Here is a 20,102-nt window from a genome sequence, read left to right as displayed (position 1 = left end):
TTTTATTATGCACATATTACACACATTACACCAGAGATGTGCGCAGATTTTGGCTCTGATCCCGTCCATATGTAGACCGACCTAATAGTTTGCAAGCACTCATCGTCGGCCGTACGCTGTCGATTACAGTGAATTGTACAGTGCGGGTTACCGACGGTGTAAATACATTTTTTTTTATTGTGAACATTTTTTCAATTTGTTTTGTTCTACCAAGCTTTTTTACACATACTTCCTCCACCTCTCCTACACACACGCAGTGTATACTTTAGAGGTGTGTGTGTGTGTACGCAGCTATTAACCATAGCAATACTGTTTTATCGTTCGACAGGTGTCCCCCCCGGAAAGTATCTGCCCGCGTCGAGTTTGTGTGTATAATATAATATATTATAAACCGCTGCACAACAGCTATCGTCGTCTATCTCTCTCGCCCACGCGCACTCTTCCCGTTATATTATCATACCGTTGTTTTTAATTTTTTAAATAATAGTAATTTATTCCACGTAGATTTTCCGATATTCGTTACTTCTTTGTTTTTGCCGTTAGAGCACATAAGTCCGGTACGTTGCAATTGTCTCACTCGGCAAGTCTTGACTATATACTTTTGAACGTTATAAGAAAGTTTTAACTTCCTCAACAAGTGCATACAGGGCGCGTTATGAGTTCCCAAAAACCGAGCACGTGGACCGTGTCGTTGACCAGGAATAGCACGTCTCAGCCGTGGGGAATACGTCTGGCGGGTGGAGCGGATCTTAACACTCCGCTTGTTATTACAAAGGTGAGTACGAGATAATCATTTTAATATAGTATAATAACAAAAAAATATGGTCCAGGATCCTGTAGGAGGTCATGGGCTTCCATATATGACACCTAGCCAATAGAAATTGAATCAATGGATTGATTCATCGTTATGTGTTTGTCACCTACTAAAATCGACTTAATAAATATCATTAAAGTCGAAGTTTTTTTAAATATTTTAATAAAAAATTTACAAACTGTACAAATAAGCACAATAAACATATGTGATAAGTGTATGAATAAGTACAAGAAAACAATTTTGAAGGAAGAAACCACTCATTGTAGTCACTTCCTAAAAATCCAAGTTATATCTCAAATCATACCATCAAATGTAATCTGTCACTAAGTTTCTATAGAGTGGCGTATCTTTAAAATTCCGAAGCGGCAAAGTTTCATATTGCTATGGGCTTTGACTGACCCACCGATATGTATAATTTACATTTTTTTTTACCGATTGAGTGACTATTGTGACTAATTTATTTTAGCCACACGTCAGCAATAAATAGACAATTTAAAATTGATAATAAAGTAAATATTAATTAATAATAATTTACATTGGTATTGTTTTGTGTATAGAAATACTACCTAATCGAACATGTCAATAATGAAGAAATTTCTATGGCCAATGTAATACAGGAAACTTGCTATTTAATTATATCTCTGAAACTATTAGTCGTAAGAAAATAATTGCTAATTGTATTTTATGGGAAATTTAATGTCTAAAAATTGTTATTATAAGTAAATTGGTTCCAAAATGCTCGTTATCAATGTAATGTAAACACCCGATTGTAGCCGCCATTTTTCTAATATGACGACCAACCCGGGGCTGTAGGACCGTTTAAAATATTAATGTTATTTAGGATCTTATAATTAAAAAATGGCAATTCGTTCCTACTTGTCTATATTTTTTTCCTTTTTGGACAAAATTTGATTTTTTTGCAAATAGCCTATAATTTTAATCCTAGAAACTGTCCTGTTTAAAGTTAAACTGCAAATTAAATTAAACATTCGTTATGAGTTGTGTAAGTCGATGGCTGATGCCACGTAGGAGCAGGACCCAGTCTAGCTATAAACAAAAACAATAATTATGTTACGATATCAATAATGTTGACCTTTTTGAAGTGCTTAGAAACGTTTGCGTGTAGGAAGGTAGGTGGTTTGATTTATTAGGTAAGCAGTAATTTAAAATTGGATTAATTTTTTTTATATAACATCCTGATGTTATTTTACCTTGGGCACGTTGACAAGTTCATCTATTTAAGCCTATCGGACAATTTTAGTGATGTTTACGCGATTTCGTTAGATATTCAACATCTTGTCACATCAATTTCCAATACTGACTATATGTATATTGTCATGCGTTCAATATTCTTAACGCCAAAACTTATGTTTAGGAGAGGATGTAGATAGTTACTCATAAAATTTAACTGCTGCCAAAATCCAACCACTTAAAAATATCATTGAACCGTAATGACCGTTGACTATAACATAGTCTATATTAAACTATTAGTAAACAGGCTTATATGATTTATGATATGAAGGCGGAATTACTTGAAAGAATTAGTCATTTCAGTGTATTTCACGTATTTAGTTATTCAGTTTTATATTTTAATACTTATAGTACTATTTACCACTCCATTTCGAAGACAAGTTTTTTCATGCTGATACAATAATGTAAATTATTGTAATGTAGAAAAATTAATAAATTATACATTTAAATGAGTTATTTTTTAATTTTCTTTCTTGTTTGGTTTACCTAATAAATGAAAGTGTGTTAATTTATAATAAGTGTTATAATTAACACTTATTTTCATTAATTAATTTTCGCTAATTTATTTAGAGGTTAGTAGGTAAAGAAATTTTAATTTGGTAATTTAATGGTTAAACTGATTCTTCTTCTGAACCTTATTTTATACAAGTAGTCGGCCAGCCAAATCCGCTCTCGCCACAAATTTATCCTGTATCCATCTCCAATTCTTCGTCCACCCACTTTTTCTTTGGTCTATCTCGCCTCTAAATCCCTCTGTAGTGATCTCTCTGACTTGTTTTACCATGTCACTTTACTCCCTTTTTGAACACGCCCGAATCATCGCAATCGGTTTTATTTCACGTGTCCTTCTATTGACGCACTCCTGAACTTCCCTTGTATATTTTAACAGTTAAACTATACAACTGTGAGGCGCGCCTCCCTTGGGAGGCGCAAGCATTAAAGGGGAGAGGGTCATGTAAAAAGCCGTTTTTTTCCAGGATTTTTTTTTTTTTTAAATTATAAGATTTCTTAAAATTAAATAAATTACATCATGAAATTATTCATGATCAAAGTATCATCAAAGTATTTTATAACAAAATTTCATATTGAAAAAATTAAAAATGGCGGCGTTAAAGCTGCTTGAATTTGGTATTTCGATTTTGCGCCGTGCAGCGTACATGTAAATACTAAATACTGATATTTCTAGATCAACGATAATTTTAAAAAGCAACGTACTAGTACGAGTATTTGTAATTCATTTATTCATGGGAGGCGCGATTATTTGTTTTATTTTTAGGGATACGTGAACCAAAAAAGTTTGGGAACCGCTGCTTTAACTCATTCCTTATTCTCACATTCTCATTTCAGCAACTTACATTTTCTTTTTAAATCTAAATGAAATATTTCTGTCACACAACACCCCATTGCCACTCTTCACTTCACTGTACTCACCACATCTTCAAATTCTACCTTCAATCTTCCAATTCAACATAGTCTATAAATTCTATTCAATATTGATATGGTACACGTTTGTACTACTCTGAACATAGCTCTATTTATTATTTCGTTTAAAAAGAACGAAAATATACCTAACTTAAATTAAAAAAAAGAACAAAAACTTATTTTTGTGCTTCCATTTTCAGGTATACGCTGGAACGCCATGCAACCAAAACCTCCGAGTCGGTGACATAATAAAGAAAATTGAAGACTACGATGCCAGAGACTTGAGGCATTTGGATGCTCAAAATTTGTTTAGCGATGCCGAAAAAATTACACTTGTTATCCAGAGGTAAAGTTGCAAACTTATTTATACTCTGATAAATTAATTGATTGTCTCGTATACTGGGTGAAACTTTTAACGCCCTACACTAGTTTACTCTTAAATTAATTGCAATTTTGTAGCGTTTCTTTTTGAAAACATTTTCATTTATATTATAGTACAATATCAAACAATATTCAGTTTATTTATCTTTTTTAGTATTTGCTAGAGCTCTAATATCTTATAAAACGTACAACGGCAACGTATATATTTAATTAGCTTCTAAAATTTAGAATAATTTACTGAAAATTTGTCTGGACGATAACCAGTTTTCAATAATTATTTGTATAGTAATTTAAATTTAAAATTTAGGACGGCAGGTGGAGTGCAGTAGAAAAATGCGTGCAGATAAAAATAACTTTACTCTCCACCCTTCCTTCTGTCCTAAATTTTAAAATTTTCATCAAAACATTTCACTTAAGTACACAGCATTTTATTGTAATAATATTTAATACTTCTAAGATTTTTAAGTGGCTTATATAGTGTTAACATTATAGGAACATTTTATAAATCCCGATTCTCGGTTTCCCATCACTATTAAATTTACAAAAATAATAATAATTATTATTTTAAATTTTGTTATTTTAGACTAACAATTAGAGGGAAAATTTATAATCCTTTAAAAATTAAAAAAATCAGTATCCTACAACTCGGTTACTAATAAGTAATAAGAAATAATCTTATCAAAAATCGTCTAGATTAAAATTTAGGTTAAGTATTGATCTTCATTTTTTTTATAGATATAAAAACTACTAAAATTATTCGTTGGCCAGAAAGTGTATTTCCTGCGACATGTTATGTAAAATAATAACTAAGTAGCTTATTTATAAGAGTTGGAAACAATAATTAGCAGAATAGATTAATTTTTGTTAAGTCAACAAATGATTATTTACATTTTAACATCATATCAAGACGCATCAAAAAATTGCCTATATTTTACTCCTTAATAGATAGACGGTGTGGCGTCTTCTTAGCTTATTAAAAATAACCTTGAAAATGAAAATACATCATGGAACTCGTCCAATCTAGCCAGAAAATATGCCACTTACCTAAAAACTGCAGATATTTTCTAGGAATTATGATACAACTTATAGTCCAACTTCAATCTTCAATAATGTTTTTATTTTATACGTCTAAGTATATTATACAGTGTTTGTATAAAACCAAAATAGCTTAATGTCCTAGGTAGTATAGTTTTTTAATTCCTTTAATGTTAACCAATAAACTAGGGACTACGGTATGTTGTTGACAAATTTGGGAACTTAAAAGAGTCTTAGTAAGTTTAAACCTCTTAGAGTTCTATGTATTGTTCGTCTGTTGTTGGTACTAATTACTAAATTAGGTACATGTTATTATCCTTGAAAAGTTACAAAATGCATTTCAGTACGTGGCACATTTTTCTAACAGGATTGGATCAGGTCCATAGTGCAGTATTTTCAATAATTTAATTCATTAACATCTTTATGTATCATGTAAAAATTTTAAAAATAATATAAGGCCGAATCTTTGGTTAAAGAAACAACAATAACAAATTCAAAATACGTTATTTATTTAGTTTGTGAATGAGTACTAAAAGTAGGTTAATACATATTATTCGTACACAAATACTTTCTATTTATTTAGAACATTCTGAAAATGTTTTTTTAATTGTAAATGTATGAAATTATCTCTTCTATATTATAAATATGAAGAACCCTCAATAGTCAATACTATACTAATATACGATGTAATTTTAACCTTAAGTGACGATACCTTTACATTTCTCCATAAATAAGCGAGTAAGTTGGTATTGAAATTTTAGCATTCTGAACGGCTTTTTATATTCTGAAGATGGATGACAAGATGTCCGCTTTAAAAAGATGCTCAACATGCCAATAATACGCTTTCAACCATGTAGATCAATAATCCAACATTTTTATATTGTATTTTATTGCCAGTTAATACTTTTTAAAATAGTTTATGGTTTTATTTTGCATATGCCAATTTGTTTTGTGACATATGTATTATACTGCCGTGCTAAACCAGCTAGTAACTCAAACTAGTCAAAATAATTTTTTGGTGTCCAAAGAAAAATAATTTTATTTTAAGTTTTAATAAAAAAAAACCGTGAATCCTAATTAACTATTTTTATCGATTTCTTTATCTAGTATATAGTGTATACAAAAATATGTCTTAACAAATTCAAAAATTGAAATATGTTCTCCACGAAAGAATTCTTACCATATCTTTTTTTTATGAGCATTAACAAACTAGTGTGACGGGTATGGCAAACCCGGGCATAGAGCTTTGAGCTGAACTGACTTTAATTAGTTCGTTCAGTTTATTATGGTGTGGGGTAGGGAATATGGCAATTTCATCGCCCCAGTACACAAGTAATGTACTGCAATAGCCATCCTTCTGAACATAGTTAACTGGGAGGATCTAAGGTTGACGTCGGGTAGGCTTTTTTCGGTCGCTGAAAAATTGACGATACCAGAAATGCAAGAGAAAGAAACGTATTTTTACATTGTATTTTTTTTTGTGCATTTGTGCCTTACCTATGAAATAGACGAACATTGTTATTATAATCGTAAGGGTGATTTTGTGTGACCTGTGTGTTGTTTTTTTTTCAGAGATGCTCCTAATTTTGCGCCCAGTCCCAATCCTTTGATGCCGGACAACCAACCGTTTCTGCAACACGGCGTCGGCAAGCGGTTGACCCCATCGCCGGCTTGTTCGCCCGTTAACGGGATTTACGGTTACGAACGGGCTGCTCAGTCTCCGGTGAACAATTTTTGTCGTTTCCCGCCGGTTTTGGTCGACTATAGCGGCACTACCGACGACGAAGCCCACGATCCGACAATTGATCAACAAGTAAGTGCGGAATGTGCACAACACCTATCAGACCACCTGGCTGACTTTAATATTATGTGGGCAACACTCTGTACTTTGTTGGCATCAATCGCAGTGTCCCTCGTTAATATATATATAAAAAAAAAGAAAGAAAGAAAAGTGTAAGACGACAATTCGTCGCTATTATGATTGTTATTAAAACGTGAACTCGGCGTTGACGTTTGAACGCCACCACGAGCTATTTCTAGGGACGACAAAAAACAACGTCCAAGGTAGACGAAAAACAACAAAAAAATTCACCGTGATTTTAGCAAATCGTGTATGTTGTGTGAAAATGACCTATGCTGCCACGTTATACGCTAAAAGCATAAAGCGATATGATTTAAGTTGGTATTTTTATTTTTGAAAAGAAAATTAAGCGCATTTTGTAAGCTACTTTTTAGTAGGCGTTAAGATTTTAAATCGGTAGGACGTGCAGGGGGCCGTAATTGTTTTGTATGACTCTTCCGAAGGTCCGTTAATTATATTAATTTATAAATACAATTTTCTTACGAAATTAATGGTATACATATACCTAATGAATAAAACATCAACTTTTTTTTTTAATTTAATTCGTCAATAATAATAACAATTTTTAATTTTAGAGTAATTCTTGCCTTAGTGTGAAATATACATTACAAAGTGCAACAATAATTGTATTATGTTTAATAGTTTGGCTTCTACATTTCTTGAAATTTTATTAAATTAATAATAAAACCACATAAAGAATTACTCGAATAGTTTTTACTGTCTTAGAGCAGGAAAATGAACGGTGGGAAAAATATGGTAATTATTTTTAACGAAAACAAAACCTTAGCCAAATTATGCGTTTAGCCATCTCTGCTGGAGGTAAAACGATTCAAAAATAAACTTACATTTTTTAAAGAATATTCTAGAAAGTTCGCAATAACAATACTGCCGCTAAAAACAAAACAGCTGAATACATACACTTGTTTGTTTACCAAGTCAACAGGTGCCATTTGCTCTGCAAAAATAAAAAAAACGTTAAAAAAAACCATCTAATATTTCGTTTATGCCTTTTAGTTGTTGTAAATATAAAAATTAAAAAGTATTGATTCAATTATACAAATGTAATTCAATTTCAATGTGATTAATCTTGAAAACGTATTTTGATATTTTGTTTTGTCATTCATTTTTGGCCAATTTATTATATATAATATATTTTTAGCCGTTATTCCATATTTTATATTATTTTTATGTGCAGTAAAAAATGGCAAAAATTATTTAGTTACAAAAATTTATCTTTTGAAATTCACTAAAAACCTTAATTTTACTATCTATATATATTTAAATAAATAAATTCATTTTAGGTTTTATTTTGAATTCAATTAATTTTGTTATGTAGGTAACCAAGTGTAGGTTAGTGTAGGTATACAACAAAAGCAATATTCAAACAGTTTTACCTCAGAATTCTATCAAATAATATATTTAGAATAATACACGAAAAAAAGGTCATAAATAGTTTTATTTTATTTATTAACATTTTTTCCTATGGGTTATTTATTAAACTCAACTGATACTAATTTAGCCAGAATACTATTCAGCCAATATATTTTCAATAAACACTAATGCGAAGTTTGAAAATATTTTAAATGCTATGAGACTTTTAGGATATTCTGTAAAGTGAAATGAAAAAGCATTAGGTACTGAATAAAGTATAATCATTTTTTTTCTCTATGGTTACATTTGAATAATTTTGCGTTGCATCAAATAAGTTATCAAGCCGGTGACCCACTATCGAAGTTGGCTCAACATGTGAAAGGACTGATATTCATTTTAAAAATATAAGTTGGCAGCGACCGAGTTCTGTGATCAATATGTGCGCGCCTTCGTTTCTATTAAATGCCCATCAATAAAAATCATATGACGTGACCTCGCATTTTGCAATAATTACATTTAATCTTTTTTTTTTTTTTTTAATAAAAACAAAGAGCGTTTTTAGATAATAATGTATAACGGGTAACTGGACTATACGTACGAAATAAATGAAAATTTAACGAGATTTTAACATCGTTATATGAAGCCAAATCGACATTGTCCCGTTGATTGTAGTTGTAGGGAGTTGATTTAATTTCAATTTGCTTAATTAACAGAGTTACTGTCGTCAGCTGAGTACAGCGAAAACCCTCGTTGGCAATGACCTGATTTAAAAAAAAAAAATCTCGACCAAATTAATTTTTTTTTTAAGTCCAATAACACCTATATTTGTTGGTGAATACCAAGTATTTGGCTGAGTCAAAACACCATCGGTTTGAGTTTTTTTTTACAACTGGCGAAAACTTTAATATAATATTACGTTAGCTTATTTATTTGCGATAAAAGTACCTTGTTAAACCGAAGACGTTTCTTACAGCTGTTAGACTAGCTAACATACCTATGTGCATACTGTACTATTGCATTATATGCAAGTCCTGTGTTGTGCTTGAGTTCCTAATTGTATTGGAGTTAGTTGAATGATTTCTAAGTCTCACGTGTCGTCGGTTGTCTCAACACTGATGTGGTCACTATACTCGAGGCTAAAGTTCCATAACCAATTACTTTTTAGTCGAGAAGGAATTGGCGACTGGTCACGCGCTATTAGATATATCTAGCCATTGATGATCCTTGGGCTAAATAGCTCAATGCAACATCTTAATAATAATAATAATAATAATAATACTATGTTATTATTTTAGGCGCGGAAGAACTTGTTGTAACACGAAAAATCGTGACGAAATTTATTTTGTTTTGCAATATTGGACCCAAACCAAAAGTACATACTTGTGTGTTATTTTTAAATCACTGTCGTGATGGAAGTCGAAGCTCTGACTAATAATTTTCGGTCGGGTTAAGCATTTTAATAATACTATTAAATTAGCGGATGATATTTTTGAATTATGCGGCTTACATGTCAAGTGCACCTTGTGTCAATTGTACAAACTGACAAATCTCATGCTATCTTTGCCATTTTTAATAATTTATACCTGAATAAATTCAGGATTCTATGAATATGAACCATAGAATTATAGGATCAAAATTATATTTCATAGAATATTCCCAAATTTACCGAACTTGTTCATTAGAGATATAACGCTGCATTAGTCTTTCTCGGTTACAAAGATTTTTTTCTTCTTCAGTTTTCAATGTAAATTAAGGCTAATCACTAATACACATGAAACCTCCTGGTTCTTGACTATTTGCTTAGGATTTTCGACTTCGACAATGTATAAAGGTTTTAATTAACTATGACCTTCTTCCTTTCCTTGTTTTTTTTGGCTAGCAAATCAAGTGAAGACATTGTAGTCTCTGTTCATTAGTCGCTATCTACATGTGATGATATATTGGACTTATCTCATAAACATTAATTTAATATAAACCTTTTTTTCTTGCATAATGGTTTGACGGCTTAAATAAAATATGTTGAAAGTTCAAATTGAAATACGCAATAAGTTACATACATATAAACACGAAAAAATATGAGGCCACCGAAATACTTGGGAGGACATATCTATATGATGAGACATCTGTTATACATTTAAGGATTTTCAGTCGATTACATTTTTTTTACATTTATTCGTATATTGTTAACCGTGAAAATACGTGTCAAGGATTTGATATCGGTTCGTTAAAAATAAAACGATTTTTCTTGTTTTTCGGTTATTATGATGATGTACTAACATAATAGATATAAATATATTATATTATTATACTTTCGTAAACGCCCACCGCCAACCTGCGTTGTGTTGACGATGATATTAAATTTAAAAAACACACACACACTTATAGACAACTTTCAAGGAATGTCGCGAAAACGCGGGCCGTATCAAATTAAAACCGTTTCGCACATGCTGGCCTATGGGAAACCGTTTGGTTATGTTAAATTTAGAAGACCCTCGCCCAAGTACGCCGGAGTCTGCCAAGCGGCGTGGGCGAATCCCTGCCCCCGGTCTGCCTTAACAGCGCGCGCCGACCGAGTAAAAGCTCTCAGTCAAAGGACAACCGTAGTAACCGAAAGCCACCGTAAGTCGTCTGCCGGCAAGTAGTCTCCTCGAGAGCGTTGCTGTTGTTGTTGTTGGCCGTGCGCACATTTTCCTCCACGCAAAACTCTTGTCAAGATGATGCTCTCACACACAGAACCGGAACCCAACGTGTACGAGCCCGAAAACGCCTTACTATGGGTAAGACTTGATTAGTGGAAACCCCAAAACCCCCATCCCCGCATTGTTCTACACTTGCTAATACAGCCCTATAACAAGCACGACGCGACTACTTAATACAAGTGGTCAGGAGCTTGGGGTAGGTAAACTTACATTCTCCTTGGGCACTCACCCTAACATTTACCTCTATCAAGCAAGTTAAGACTAAAGACAATACATTTGTATCTCTATCGTCATCATCATTATGAAGCTTAACATGTCTTGAAGGCTCAGCGCGTTGCTGTAATAAAAAAAATATATAACATATAAAAATATAAATTTTAATTTCGAGGGCTTGTATAATAAGAGTAGTATATAATGTAATAGACATTTTCTGTTTTTATGTACTGCAGCAAATTCACTTGGAAAGTGTCTTCCATTTCCAAATTTTTGGAAAACAAATTTCATTTGAAAGTACTGCGATTACCGGTAGCCGATTTCTTGTCTTTTTTTTTTCCTAAAATAGGTATTTATTTCTATCAGGTTGGAAAAGATTCGTTTGACTTCTGCGCTAGGCAGTGGTATAATAATAGCGGTAGTGCATATAGTACATATTATTCAAAAAAGCCAACTTAAATAAAAGTAAATCACTTTATTTTTGTTAAGCGGTTGCCTAGCCATAGCGCCGTCTCTGTCTATAACGTCGATATTGTCGTCTCCAGTCGGCCAATGATATGATAAATTATTATGGGCGAAATGAGAATTATCAATTAATATAAGTCAAACGATTTTTCTGATGATGTATTGACTTATCCAAGAAGAACTGTTGTAGTAATAGCGTTCTAGGACAGCGGACCATCGGCTGGAAAACTCTCATTTTCAGACCGGTCGCTCCGGTCTGTACACACTATTTTTTTGCTCTTACTATATTATGTAATATCAGTTATATTTTAACAAGTTAGCTTCTGCGGTTAGTACTGACAGTCTTAGTTCAAGTGATTTCCAAATAATCGAACCGGACCGCTGGCAGCTAATGTTATAATTATTGTCTTTATTATCATTATTTGTTTTTATATTAATGGTAATGTCGTCCCGCAGCCGTACAGGACCAATCCGTTGGTGTTGCCGGGAGCAAAGGCCAAGAGGGATCAGCCAAAGGCCGAGTCGTATCTGCGCCATCATCCGAACCCAATGATGCGAGCACATCCGTCGCTACACGATCAGCCAATGGACACGTTGATGAAACAAAGGGTAAGCAAATATAATAAAAATTAAAAACAAATATTCACACCTATTCGTGTCAGTGGCGTGGCGAATGGATTTATATGAGGCCGTTGAGCTCTTAGCTATATTTTGGTTAGTGGTCCAATTTACCAACCGAGGTTTTGATTCTTGAGGGCTAAGCATCTCAAATTGTATTGCACTACTAAGAAAATGATGTTCACCACGTCACTGATTTGTCGCATAGTGTTGTTGTAGACACTATCTACTTTTCAACTGGTCTCTTGACATTTATTCTACAAGAATCATTTTTCTTTGTTAGGCCATGGACCACGTGTTGCAACGGATAAGTAACGAGGAGGCAAAGTCAAGACCTGGTAGACAGGTTAGGGATAAATTTGTTCAAAAAAAAATTGTATTGTGTCGTCCCGCTTTTGCTACAGGCTACTACTTAGAATTAGATTGTACGCAAACTTACGCGTTCATATGGTTTAAGAACAAAGTCCAAAAATTAGCTAGTAAATCATATTTATCTGGTACTTTTTAAATAGGATTATAGGAGTTTTTCGAAGATAGGCAGTCGATTGTTAGAGTAATTGAAATATAATTTAAATAATTCTTGTTGATTTTATAACTATTAGCTTATTTTATTTCCATTAAATAAAATACCCCGTAAGCAACTGCGTTTTCAACAAAATATTGTTTTTTTAAATCGCTGAGTATTATATTAGGTATAACCAAAGATGGGTGTTGATACTTTTTTTGAACCAGATACAATTTAATCGATACACGTTTTAAATTGTTAATAATATTCGTTGATACATTACTAAAGAATTCTTTTTTTTTATTAAAGAATATTTACAATCTATGCGGCAAGGCATAATAAGCAAATAGTTACATTGTTATAATATATAGAGAGAAAAAAAAAATAAACAAATAAAAATGATGATTTTGTATGAGGAGGGAGGCTATTCAGTGATAGAACCCAACGTGATTTAAAGAATTCTTAAATACACATTTTATCAAAGTAATATGTTTTATCCTGACATTGATGAACTTTATAAATAGTAATAATATAATACTAGTACACACGCCAGTATTTACTAATCATTAATTAAATACTGTTTTAAACAAATCAACTTATTTAAATTATACATACTTGATAATTTTAAACGTATGAATAAATTATTGATGTACGATATTTTATACATTTTCATCAAAGTATTATAATAATACAAGTTCACCTTAACAAGTGTAATAGTTAAAGATTTTTTTTTTTTTAACTATAAAACTTTATTTTTGTTATATTGTTTTAGCCTTTGATTTTACTGATACATTTTTATGCTTATACTGTGTTGGTCCGCACTGTTTGTTTCGTTATTGTTATTGTTATTTTAGCTTCATCATATATATAATTTAAGAAAAAATGGTAATTGGCTTTGTTAACTTACAGGTGGTGCACAAACAGTTTAACACACCGGTCGGTTTATACTCTGAGGATAACATCGCCAACTCGATCAAAGCGCAAACCGGATACACTCCGTAAGTCGTCTAATCGATATACTATTAGTATTCATTTATTTAGTCACTATAATACGAGAGTTCACAGTAATAATTGTATACACAGTTCATAGTAATATTATTACCACCGTACACAGTCAGACGTCAGTGCCCGTTTCATATTAACGTAATGGGCCGACGTTTTTATAAAAATTATATAAAAACTATAGTGTGTTGTAGGCTACGACCTAGTCTTTTAAGTTTCTTCTTTGACCTTGAATCTAGTGTGACTAACTTTGAAAATAAAAAATAAATCTGAAGGGTTATGTTTACGCGTTACGACGACGGTCTTGCTTGTCTATAAATAAGCCGTCCGCTTTATAGACAGAACTGGCCCATTGCATTTCGCCTTTTTCAATTTTCTATTTCTGTACCGTCTGACCTAAATGGACGCCTACAAACAGTCATTTAACCGCCCTAGTAGTGCAAATCCCCCTCCCCCGCCTCCTAAAATTTTCATTTAGATACATAAAAAAATATTATATACAACGAATTTACGAATTTGTTTATTTCATATATGCATTTCGAAATCTAAATAATAATATTATACTCAGGATCGGCCAAGTTACTTCTATAAGGACTGTCAAGAACTTACTATTAGGCTAAAACTATATTAAGTATTCACATAGCAAAAATAAATCCATATCGATATTTTAAAATTTCGACCTTAATCGGGGATTCTCATTTTTCAAGTTCAAAAAAATTATAGATTGCGACTAGAAAATCTAGTTAGAAAATCTAGTAATTTTGACATGGGCAAAAGTTATTGAAGACCGAGTTATAGGACAATGATTTTTGGAAATTTACGAAATATATAATTTAAGCTATAATTGCCCGTGTTAGAATCTAGGTCAAATTTGACTGTTTAATTCTTCATAAAAACACCTTCCGAGACATATTTAACAGGCAAATAAAAAGGTGGAGTGGTATTAACATAGCGCCCAGATTTTTGATTAATATGCTTTTTCAATAGACTTTCATATTATAGGAAAAAGGTACGCCAAGAAACCATTCCATTTTCAGGTAGAACTTTAGTCGTTATAAAATTATGATATGTTAGACGTGACCACTCTGCCCATCGTAGTACTGTTTCCGAGTCCAGGTTGTTTGATTCAAAATAATGCGTAATTATTGTTAAAAATTTAACATTTTCAACAAACCCTGGCTGTGCTCTGACACCGATTCGCCCACCTTTAAATGTCATTAAAATTGACACATTGACACACACACACACCAGACAAAATATTTTGATACTATCGATAATAATACACCGATGGTGTGTTTAGGGAAGTGGAAGAAGACAAATACGGTCGTTTTAGGTAAATCAAAGTTACGCATGAGCATGCGGCATGCCGAAGCGTTGCAATAATAACTATTCATTGTACTTGGGTCTTAAGATAATATTATTCATTTTTATAAGCGAGAATGTGTTGGCGGCATGAATCGCTTTATACAGTCACCCGAGAAACAAATTTAATTATAAATAAAAAACCGCACTCGCGAATATTTTCAACGCAACAACAACAAATTAAAAAACCCCGAACCAATAGCACGTAGGGTTTTTTTGGCACGAACAGAATGATAATAATATTATCCTGTGTACCGTCGACCGATATAAATATATACAATAAGTAAAACAGGGACAAAGCTTGTCTATCCAACAATCACACATTTCTTGCTAATAATAATAATATATTATTTTTATTCTTGCTTATTTTATGACTATAGAACTCGTACTGCATATCTAATCTTAGTATTTTCATTGACCTTTCCTTCCTGGAACACAAAACCAAACTGAAACATCCCAATCCATTCCAGTAAATACCGTTATTGATCCTGCACCGTCCCTTTACCCATTCTCTGTACAAACACTGACTAACCAAATTGCATTAATTTTATTACACTATTTATTTAAACCGCAAACTCTAACATTTCTTCTGTTTTTCTTTTCTTTTTTTCTTTCTATCTATCTTAACTTTTACTATATAAATACTGTATTCTTCATCACACGTCTCTTTACTAACACCTTCCCCCTCTGAACTTTCCCCCCTTTTTTTCTGATCCGAACACAACTAGGTACAAGAAGACGGTGCAGTACGATCCGGCCAAGTCCGAGACTTACAAAGCCATCCAAGAAAGCGAACACGGCAATCACAACTCGCGCGAAGTCATTATTCCCATACAGAAAGCGTACTCGCCTGTGCAGGGATCAGTTAAGGTACGCCCGTGCGATCACATATCCCAGTAAAATAATAATATTAATAAAGAATATAAAAAAAACAGAAACGAAGTAATATTTTTAAATTTTTTATCCGTTTCTAGAAAGTCACGGTCAACGGCAACTACAACCATAACGTGAGTACTCAAAACCGCGCTTAAACGTTGTAACCAAAACGTCTGTTAGCAATCATCCCCGCCCGAGGAATTAGAAAATACAGTTTCCTCATCAATATATAAATATATATATTTGTGTTTTATATTTTAGAGGCTGTCTGCACCGCACCATCCGACTACAGGAGTAAGTAGATGCATTAAAAACAATTCTAAATTATTATTAAAGGGCATGAGTACACCGTAAAATTATACCGAAAAAGTAAATTGGGAGGTAAAGCCCTCAATGGTTAATACCAAAAGTGTATTAAACCTATTTTTTATAACAAATATAATGTAGTTCTATAGGGCCCTAAGTCCCTATATTTGTATTTTCTCGCCAGTCTGTTGACTGTTTGTCAAGTTCGACTAAAATAAGACATTTTAGCGATTTATTTTTATATTTATTGAGTTTTATGAATTAAAACTGAAATCCCAGAACATTGGGATCTACAAACACTTGTCTTATTTAAAAAAAACAGAATTTTAAAAATTGTATTAATACCGTTCGTTTTTCCCGCGAAGGTCTTTTTTTATATAAAAACCTCGTAGAAAATAGAATATAAATCACAACTTAAATACAAATATTCATATGAATTTCCTTCTGTTATTTTGTTTATGCCAATTTTATTGACATAAAATTAGCATAGGTAATATATTTTTCAAATATAGCCTATATTTTTCCCTTAATAAATAGCTGTATTCATGCCCTTTAAAATCAAAATTAAATTAAATTCTTCTTCCCTACATTATCCTAACATAAATAGGATAGCCGATAGGCCAATCAAATCCTAACCAATTTCTCAAATAATAATCAACTCAATTTTGTTTTATAATCGTCGAAAACGGGTATTACTCTAGTCAATCCTATGCAATGTGTTTTAATCGAATTTAATTGAATCTTATATTTTATAATAACTGTCGACATTTTTTTTTTTAAATCATGTTTGTAAGAAAATCAAATAATAATAACACAAAAAATTTTAAATTGCATCGTAGAAAATATTGTTGAACCTTGACATTCATATGCGAATCAACGGAAATTATTAGCCGGTTTAACGTTTAACAATGCTCACCGAAACAAAAATGATTAACAAATTATTCAAGTAAACAAGTGTGAAGTAACCTGAGGTTGAGGGTGAGGTATAGGAAGTTCGTTCTAAATCAGTCTGCATTTACATTCCTAAAATTTAAATAAGTATTTCTTTTTTAATAAAACTACAGTTACCTATTACGGGGGCAAATGAAATATTTTAAAGGGTTAAAACACATTAATTATGGGATGTTTCTCTTTTCCCTCCTCCCGGCCAATGGGTTACATAGTTTTCCTCATTTGCTAGGTAGGTTATACCTACTTAGAACTTGGCCATTCCTGAAAATAAATATTCTTTGTAGGGTAACACTTGATGGTGTATTATAGTTTTTAAAAAAAAACAATTTTTTATGTTTTTAGCGCACTTCACCACAACCACATCCGACCGCACCACACCCGAACGTAAGTTCTCGTTGTTGAGCAAAAAATCGTTAGATTTATTTAAAAATTCATTTAAAATATTTACATTTTTTTCATTACAGCACGACTATGTTTCCACTGACGAAATCCATCAAAGCGGAAGCTTCAAACGTTTGATGAACATGGTCATGACCGAAAACTAAACGCTGAACCGAAACGAATGCCGAATATGAGATTTTCAATTATTATAATAATTTGTTCATACGCCTAAGGAAAAATATCAAATAAAGGAAACCTGGAAATGGGTTGTCCTCGATTGTTCATCATTTACATACCTATTCAACGATTTGTTTTTTATATACCTTCTGTACATAAGCAAAAAAATGATATTTGTCGCCGGCATTAATTAATGATTACTATTATTATTATTATTATTATCATTACTGTGTCTAATATAACAGACTTTTATGCGAAAAATTGTTGAGTGTACTATCTAGTCACACATATGTGTAAAAAAAAAATAATAAATTTAGGACTAACAAATCCGATTATATAAACATGTTATATACAAAATGTTATTTTAATTTTATTACCCATAATATGTTAATTATTATGTTATCGTTTTCTTATTTATAATTGAATAAAGTACCGTTATATTTATTTATTTCAAACCGCGTCGGTATTTTTTTTGCGGTAAGGTTTTGTTGTAAGAGAGAAAAACGTATTTTTTGAGGGTTTTTAATCTGTCGATAAAATTAATTACAAAATATCCACCGTGTTCCTACTATATATCTATAATGTATATTGTAGTTATATCTATAACAAAATATCGTTTGCTGTATTCACACAGGATTGCTTGATAAACACATTTCTATCTTCAAAGCCTTTACACATTATATTATTCTATTGGCATAAAGAAATCATAATCGCTTGGTGTAATTATTTTCACGCGTTATTTTTTCGTCATGCCTTGAATGTTTTCGTCCTAAAAATACACTCGGGTCAGACGAACTTATGAGATGAGTCATGTCGTTTATTATTGTACTCAAATGTCTGTTGAGTAAACAACACAATATTGCATTCGATGGCTGGCTGTTAAATTTATGTGTTCGCACATAATATATGAACTTGGAGACTTGGAACTTTAAAATGTTCAACCAAAACAAAAAAAAAAAGATCCTAATCCAATTTATCATTTATTTAAACGTATGACCATCGTTGTTAAAGAGAACCTCAAGTTACAAGTTACTGTAACGAAATTACTTTTTAAGTAATTTGTCGGTAATTTAATTACATTTTATTAAAAGTAGTAATGTATACCTAATTAAAATAATTTTTTCAATTAATTGTTACTTTTTATTCCAATACATTTAAAGAATCAGTTGAGCTTTTTTTTTTATATTTAATATCTGATTAATATGTATAGTCTTCTCGATTTGACTTTTATGACATACACTCCTAGTCTTAAATAATTAATTATTATAATTAATAATAATAATATATTAATTATAAACCTTATAGTTTATAGTGGACACGCATTGTTATTTATAAGTTAACATTTGGACCGATTTTTATCTTACTTGAAAGTGTCATGAAAATTGTGAACTGACCTCTAGACTCTAGTCATAAATTATATTTATGTAAAACGATATATTTGTTTGCATTCAAGGATATAATGACCAGTTAAATAAAACTATGGTATTTTTATTAGAACGGATCCCAAAATATAGTTAAATTTTAAAACACGTACAATAACCTACAACAACTTAATATGTTGAGTGTTGACTTTGGTGGCAGCTAGCAGGGGTGTAAACAGAGTTTGACATCATTCAAATAGAATTATATTTAAGTATGGAAGTGAGTAAGAGTTTATTCATTATTTGATTATTTATTTTTTCAAAGAATAATTGAATCTATATTCTTTGTTAATAATAAAAAAAGAAGCATAGCTTCAATAAATGTTATAATCTTAAAAAGCAGTTCATTATTTAAAAATATATTTTTTAACTCAAAATGTATTTTATTTTATTCGAAAAACATCTACCATTTTCCTCGTTCGCTGGCATCAATATAAATGTGTGCTGACTAATGTTGTGTTGACAACACGGTCAACCGAATGATATATCTTGGTGAAAATGTGCTTGCGGTGGTGGGCGTTGAGCCAAAGTCGTTCAACAAATTTCGGAATGACCGAGCGTTGATGTATATTTAGGTTGAGCCGATCTCAATCGCTATGTTTGAATAAAGCGGCGTGGAATGAGATTCGCTTACAGCTTGTAAGTCTTAAAATAATATTTTGCCTTGTTTTTGAAAGCCTAATTAGGTCTTTTGGTGGTCGGTACTGTCTCAGAAACGTTTAGGCTCGAACTTAGGGAGGGAGGCGTCCCCAAGTTAATAAACTGTTGTGCCTACCAATAAATTCTAAACATATGTACTCGGGTTGCGTTGGCGATAGACGTAATTTAAGGGCGCCTCGGTTGTGCTATGCAACCCCCCCTCTCCCATTAATTACGTTTTTTACCTATTACAAAACATTTTAAATCCTAGCTTGGAAACGTAACACGATATCACTAGACGAATTAAAAACCATAGATACATAAGGTTGTTAACCAAGACTGTGATTGGCTA

General features: G+C 31.9%; 1 protein-coding gene across 4 annotated transcripts; it reads left to right on the top strand.

Moving 5' to 3' along the window:
- The first annotated feature begins 95 nt into the window (after positions 1-95).
- Positions 96-18,145, top strand: LOC126840218 (PDZ and LIM domain protein Zasp). Of its 4 annotated transcripts, XM_050575823.1 has the most exons (12): positions 96-775; positions 3,688-3,833; positions 6,476-6,716; positions 11,969-12,121; positions 12,414-12,476; positions 13,545-13,633; positions 14,938-14,970; positions 15,728-15,869; positions 15,974-16,006; positions 16,137-16,169; positions 17,475-17,516; positions 17,597-18,145. In XM_050575823.1, exons 1-12 carry the CDS (start codon positions 656-658, stop codon positions 17,675-17,677), a joined length of 1,176 nt encoding a protein of 391 aa, XP_050431780.1. In that variant the 5' UTR covers positions 96-655; the 3' UTR covers positions 17,678-18,145. The 4 variants fall into 4 exon arrangements, with proteins under 4 accessions (XP_050431780.1, XP_050431782.1, XP_050431781.1 ...); XM_050575825.1 differs by lacking the exon at positions 12,414-12,476; XM_050575824.1 differs by lacking the exon at positions 14,938-14,970.
- Positions 18,146-20,102: the final 1,957 nt, after the last annotated feature.

The sequence above is a fragment of the Adelges cooleyi genome, unplaced genomic scaffold (genome assembly GCF_023614345.1).
Source record: "Adelges cooleyi isolate 19-005CV unplaced genomic scaffold, UGA_ACOO_1.1 ACOO_flye_CR_arks_rails_tigmint_CR_PRNA_376, whole genome shotgun sequence".
NCBI classification, from domain to species: Eukaryota; Metazoa; Arthropoda; class Insecta; order Hemiptera; family Adelgidae; genus Adelges; species Adelges cooleyi.
This window is presented reverse-complemented; position numbering and strand designations above follow the sequence as displayed.

What these genes read in the sequence shown, in the direction of transcription:
- LOC126840218 (XM_050575823.1), top strand. Translation starts at nt 656, where the DNA reads ATGAGTTCCCAAAAACCGAGCACGTGGACCGTGTCGTTGACCAGGAAT. An exon ending in ATTACACTTGTTATCCAGAG is followed by an intron (nt 3,834 to 6,475) that starts GTAAAGTTGCAA and finishes TTTTTTTTTCAG; the next exon opens with AGATGCTCCTAATTTTGCGC. An exon ending in ATCCGACAATTGATCAACAA is followed by an intron (nt 6,717 to 11,968) that starts GTAAGTGCGGAA and finishes GTCGTCCCGCAG; the next exon opens with CCGTACAGGACCAATCCGTT.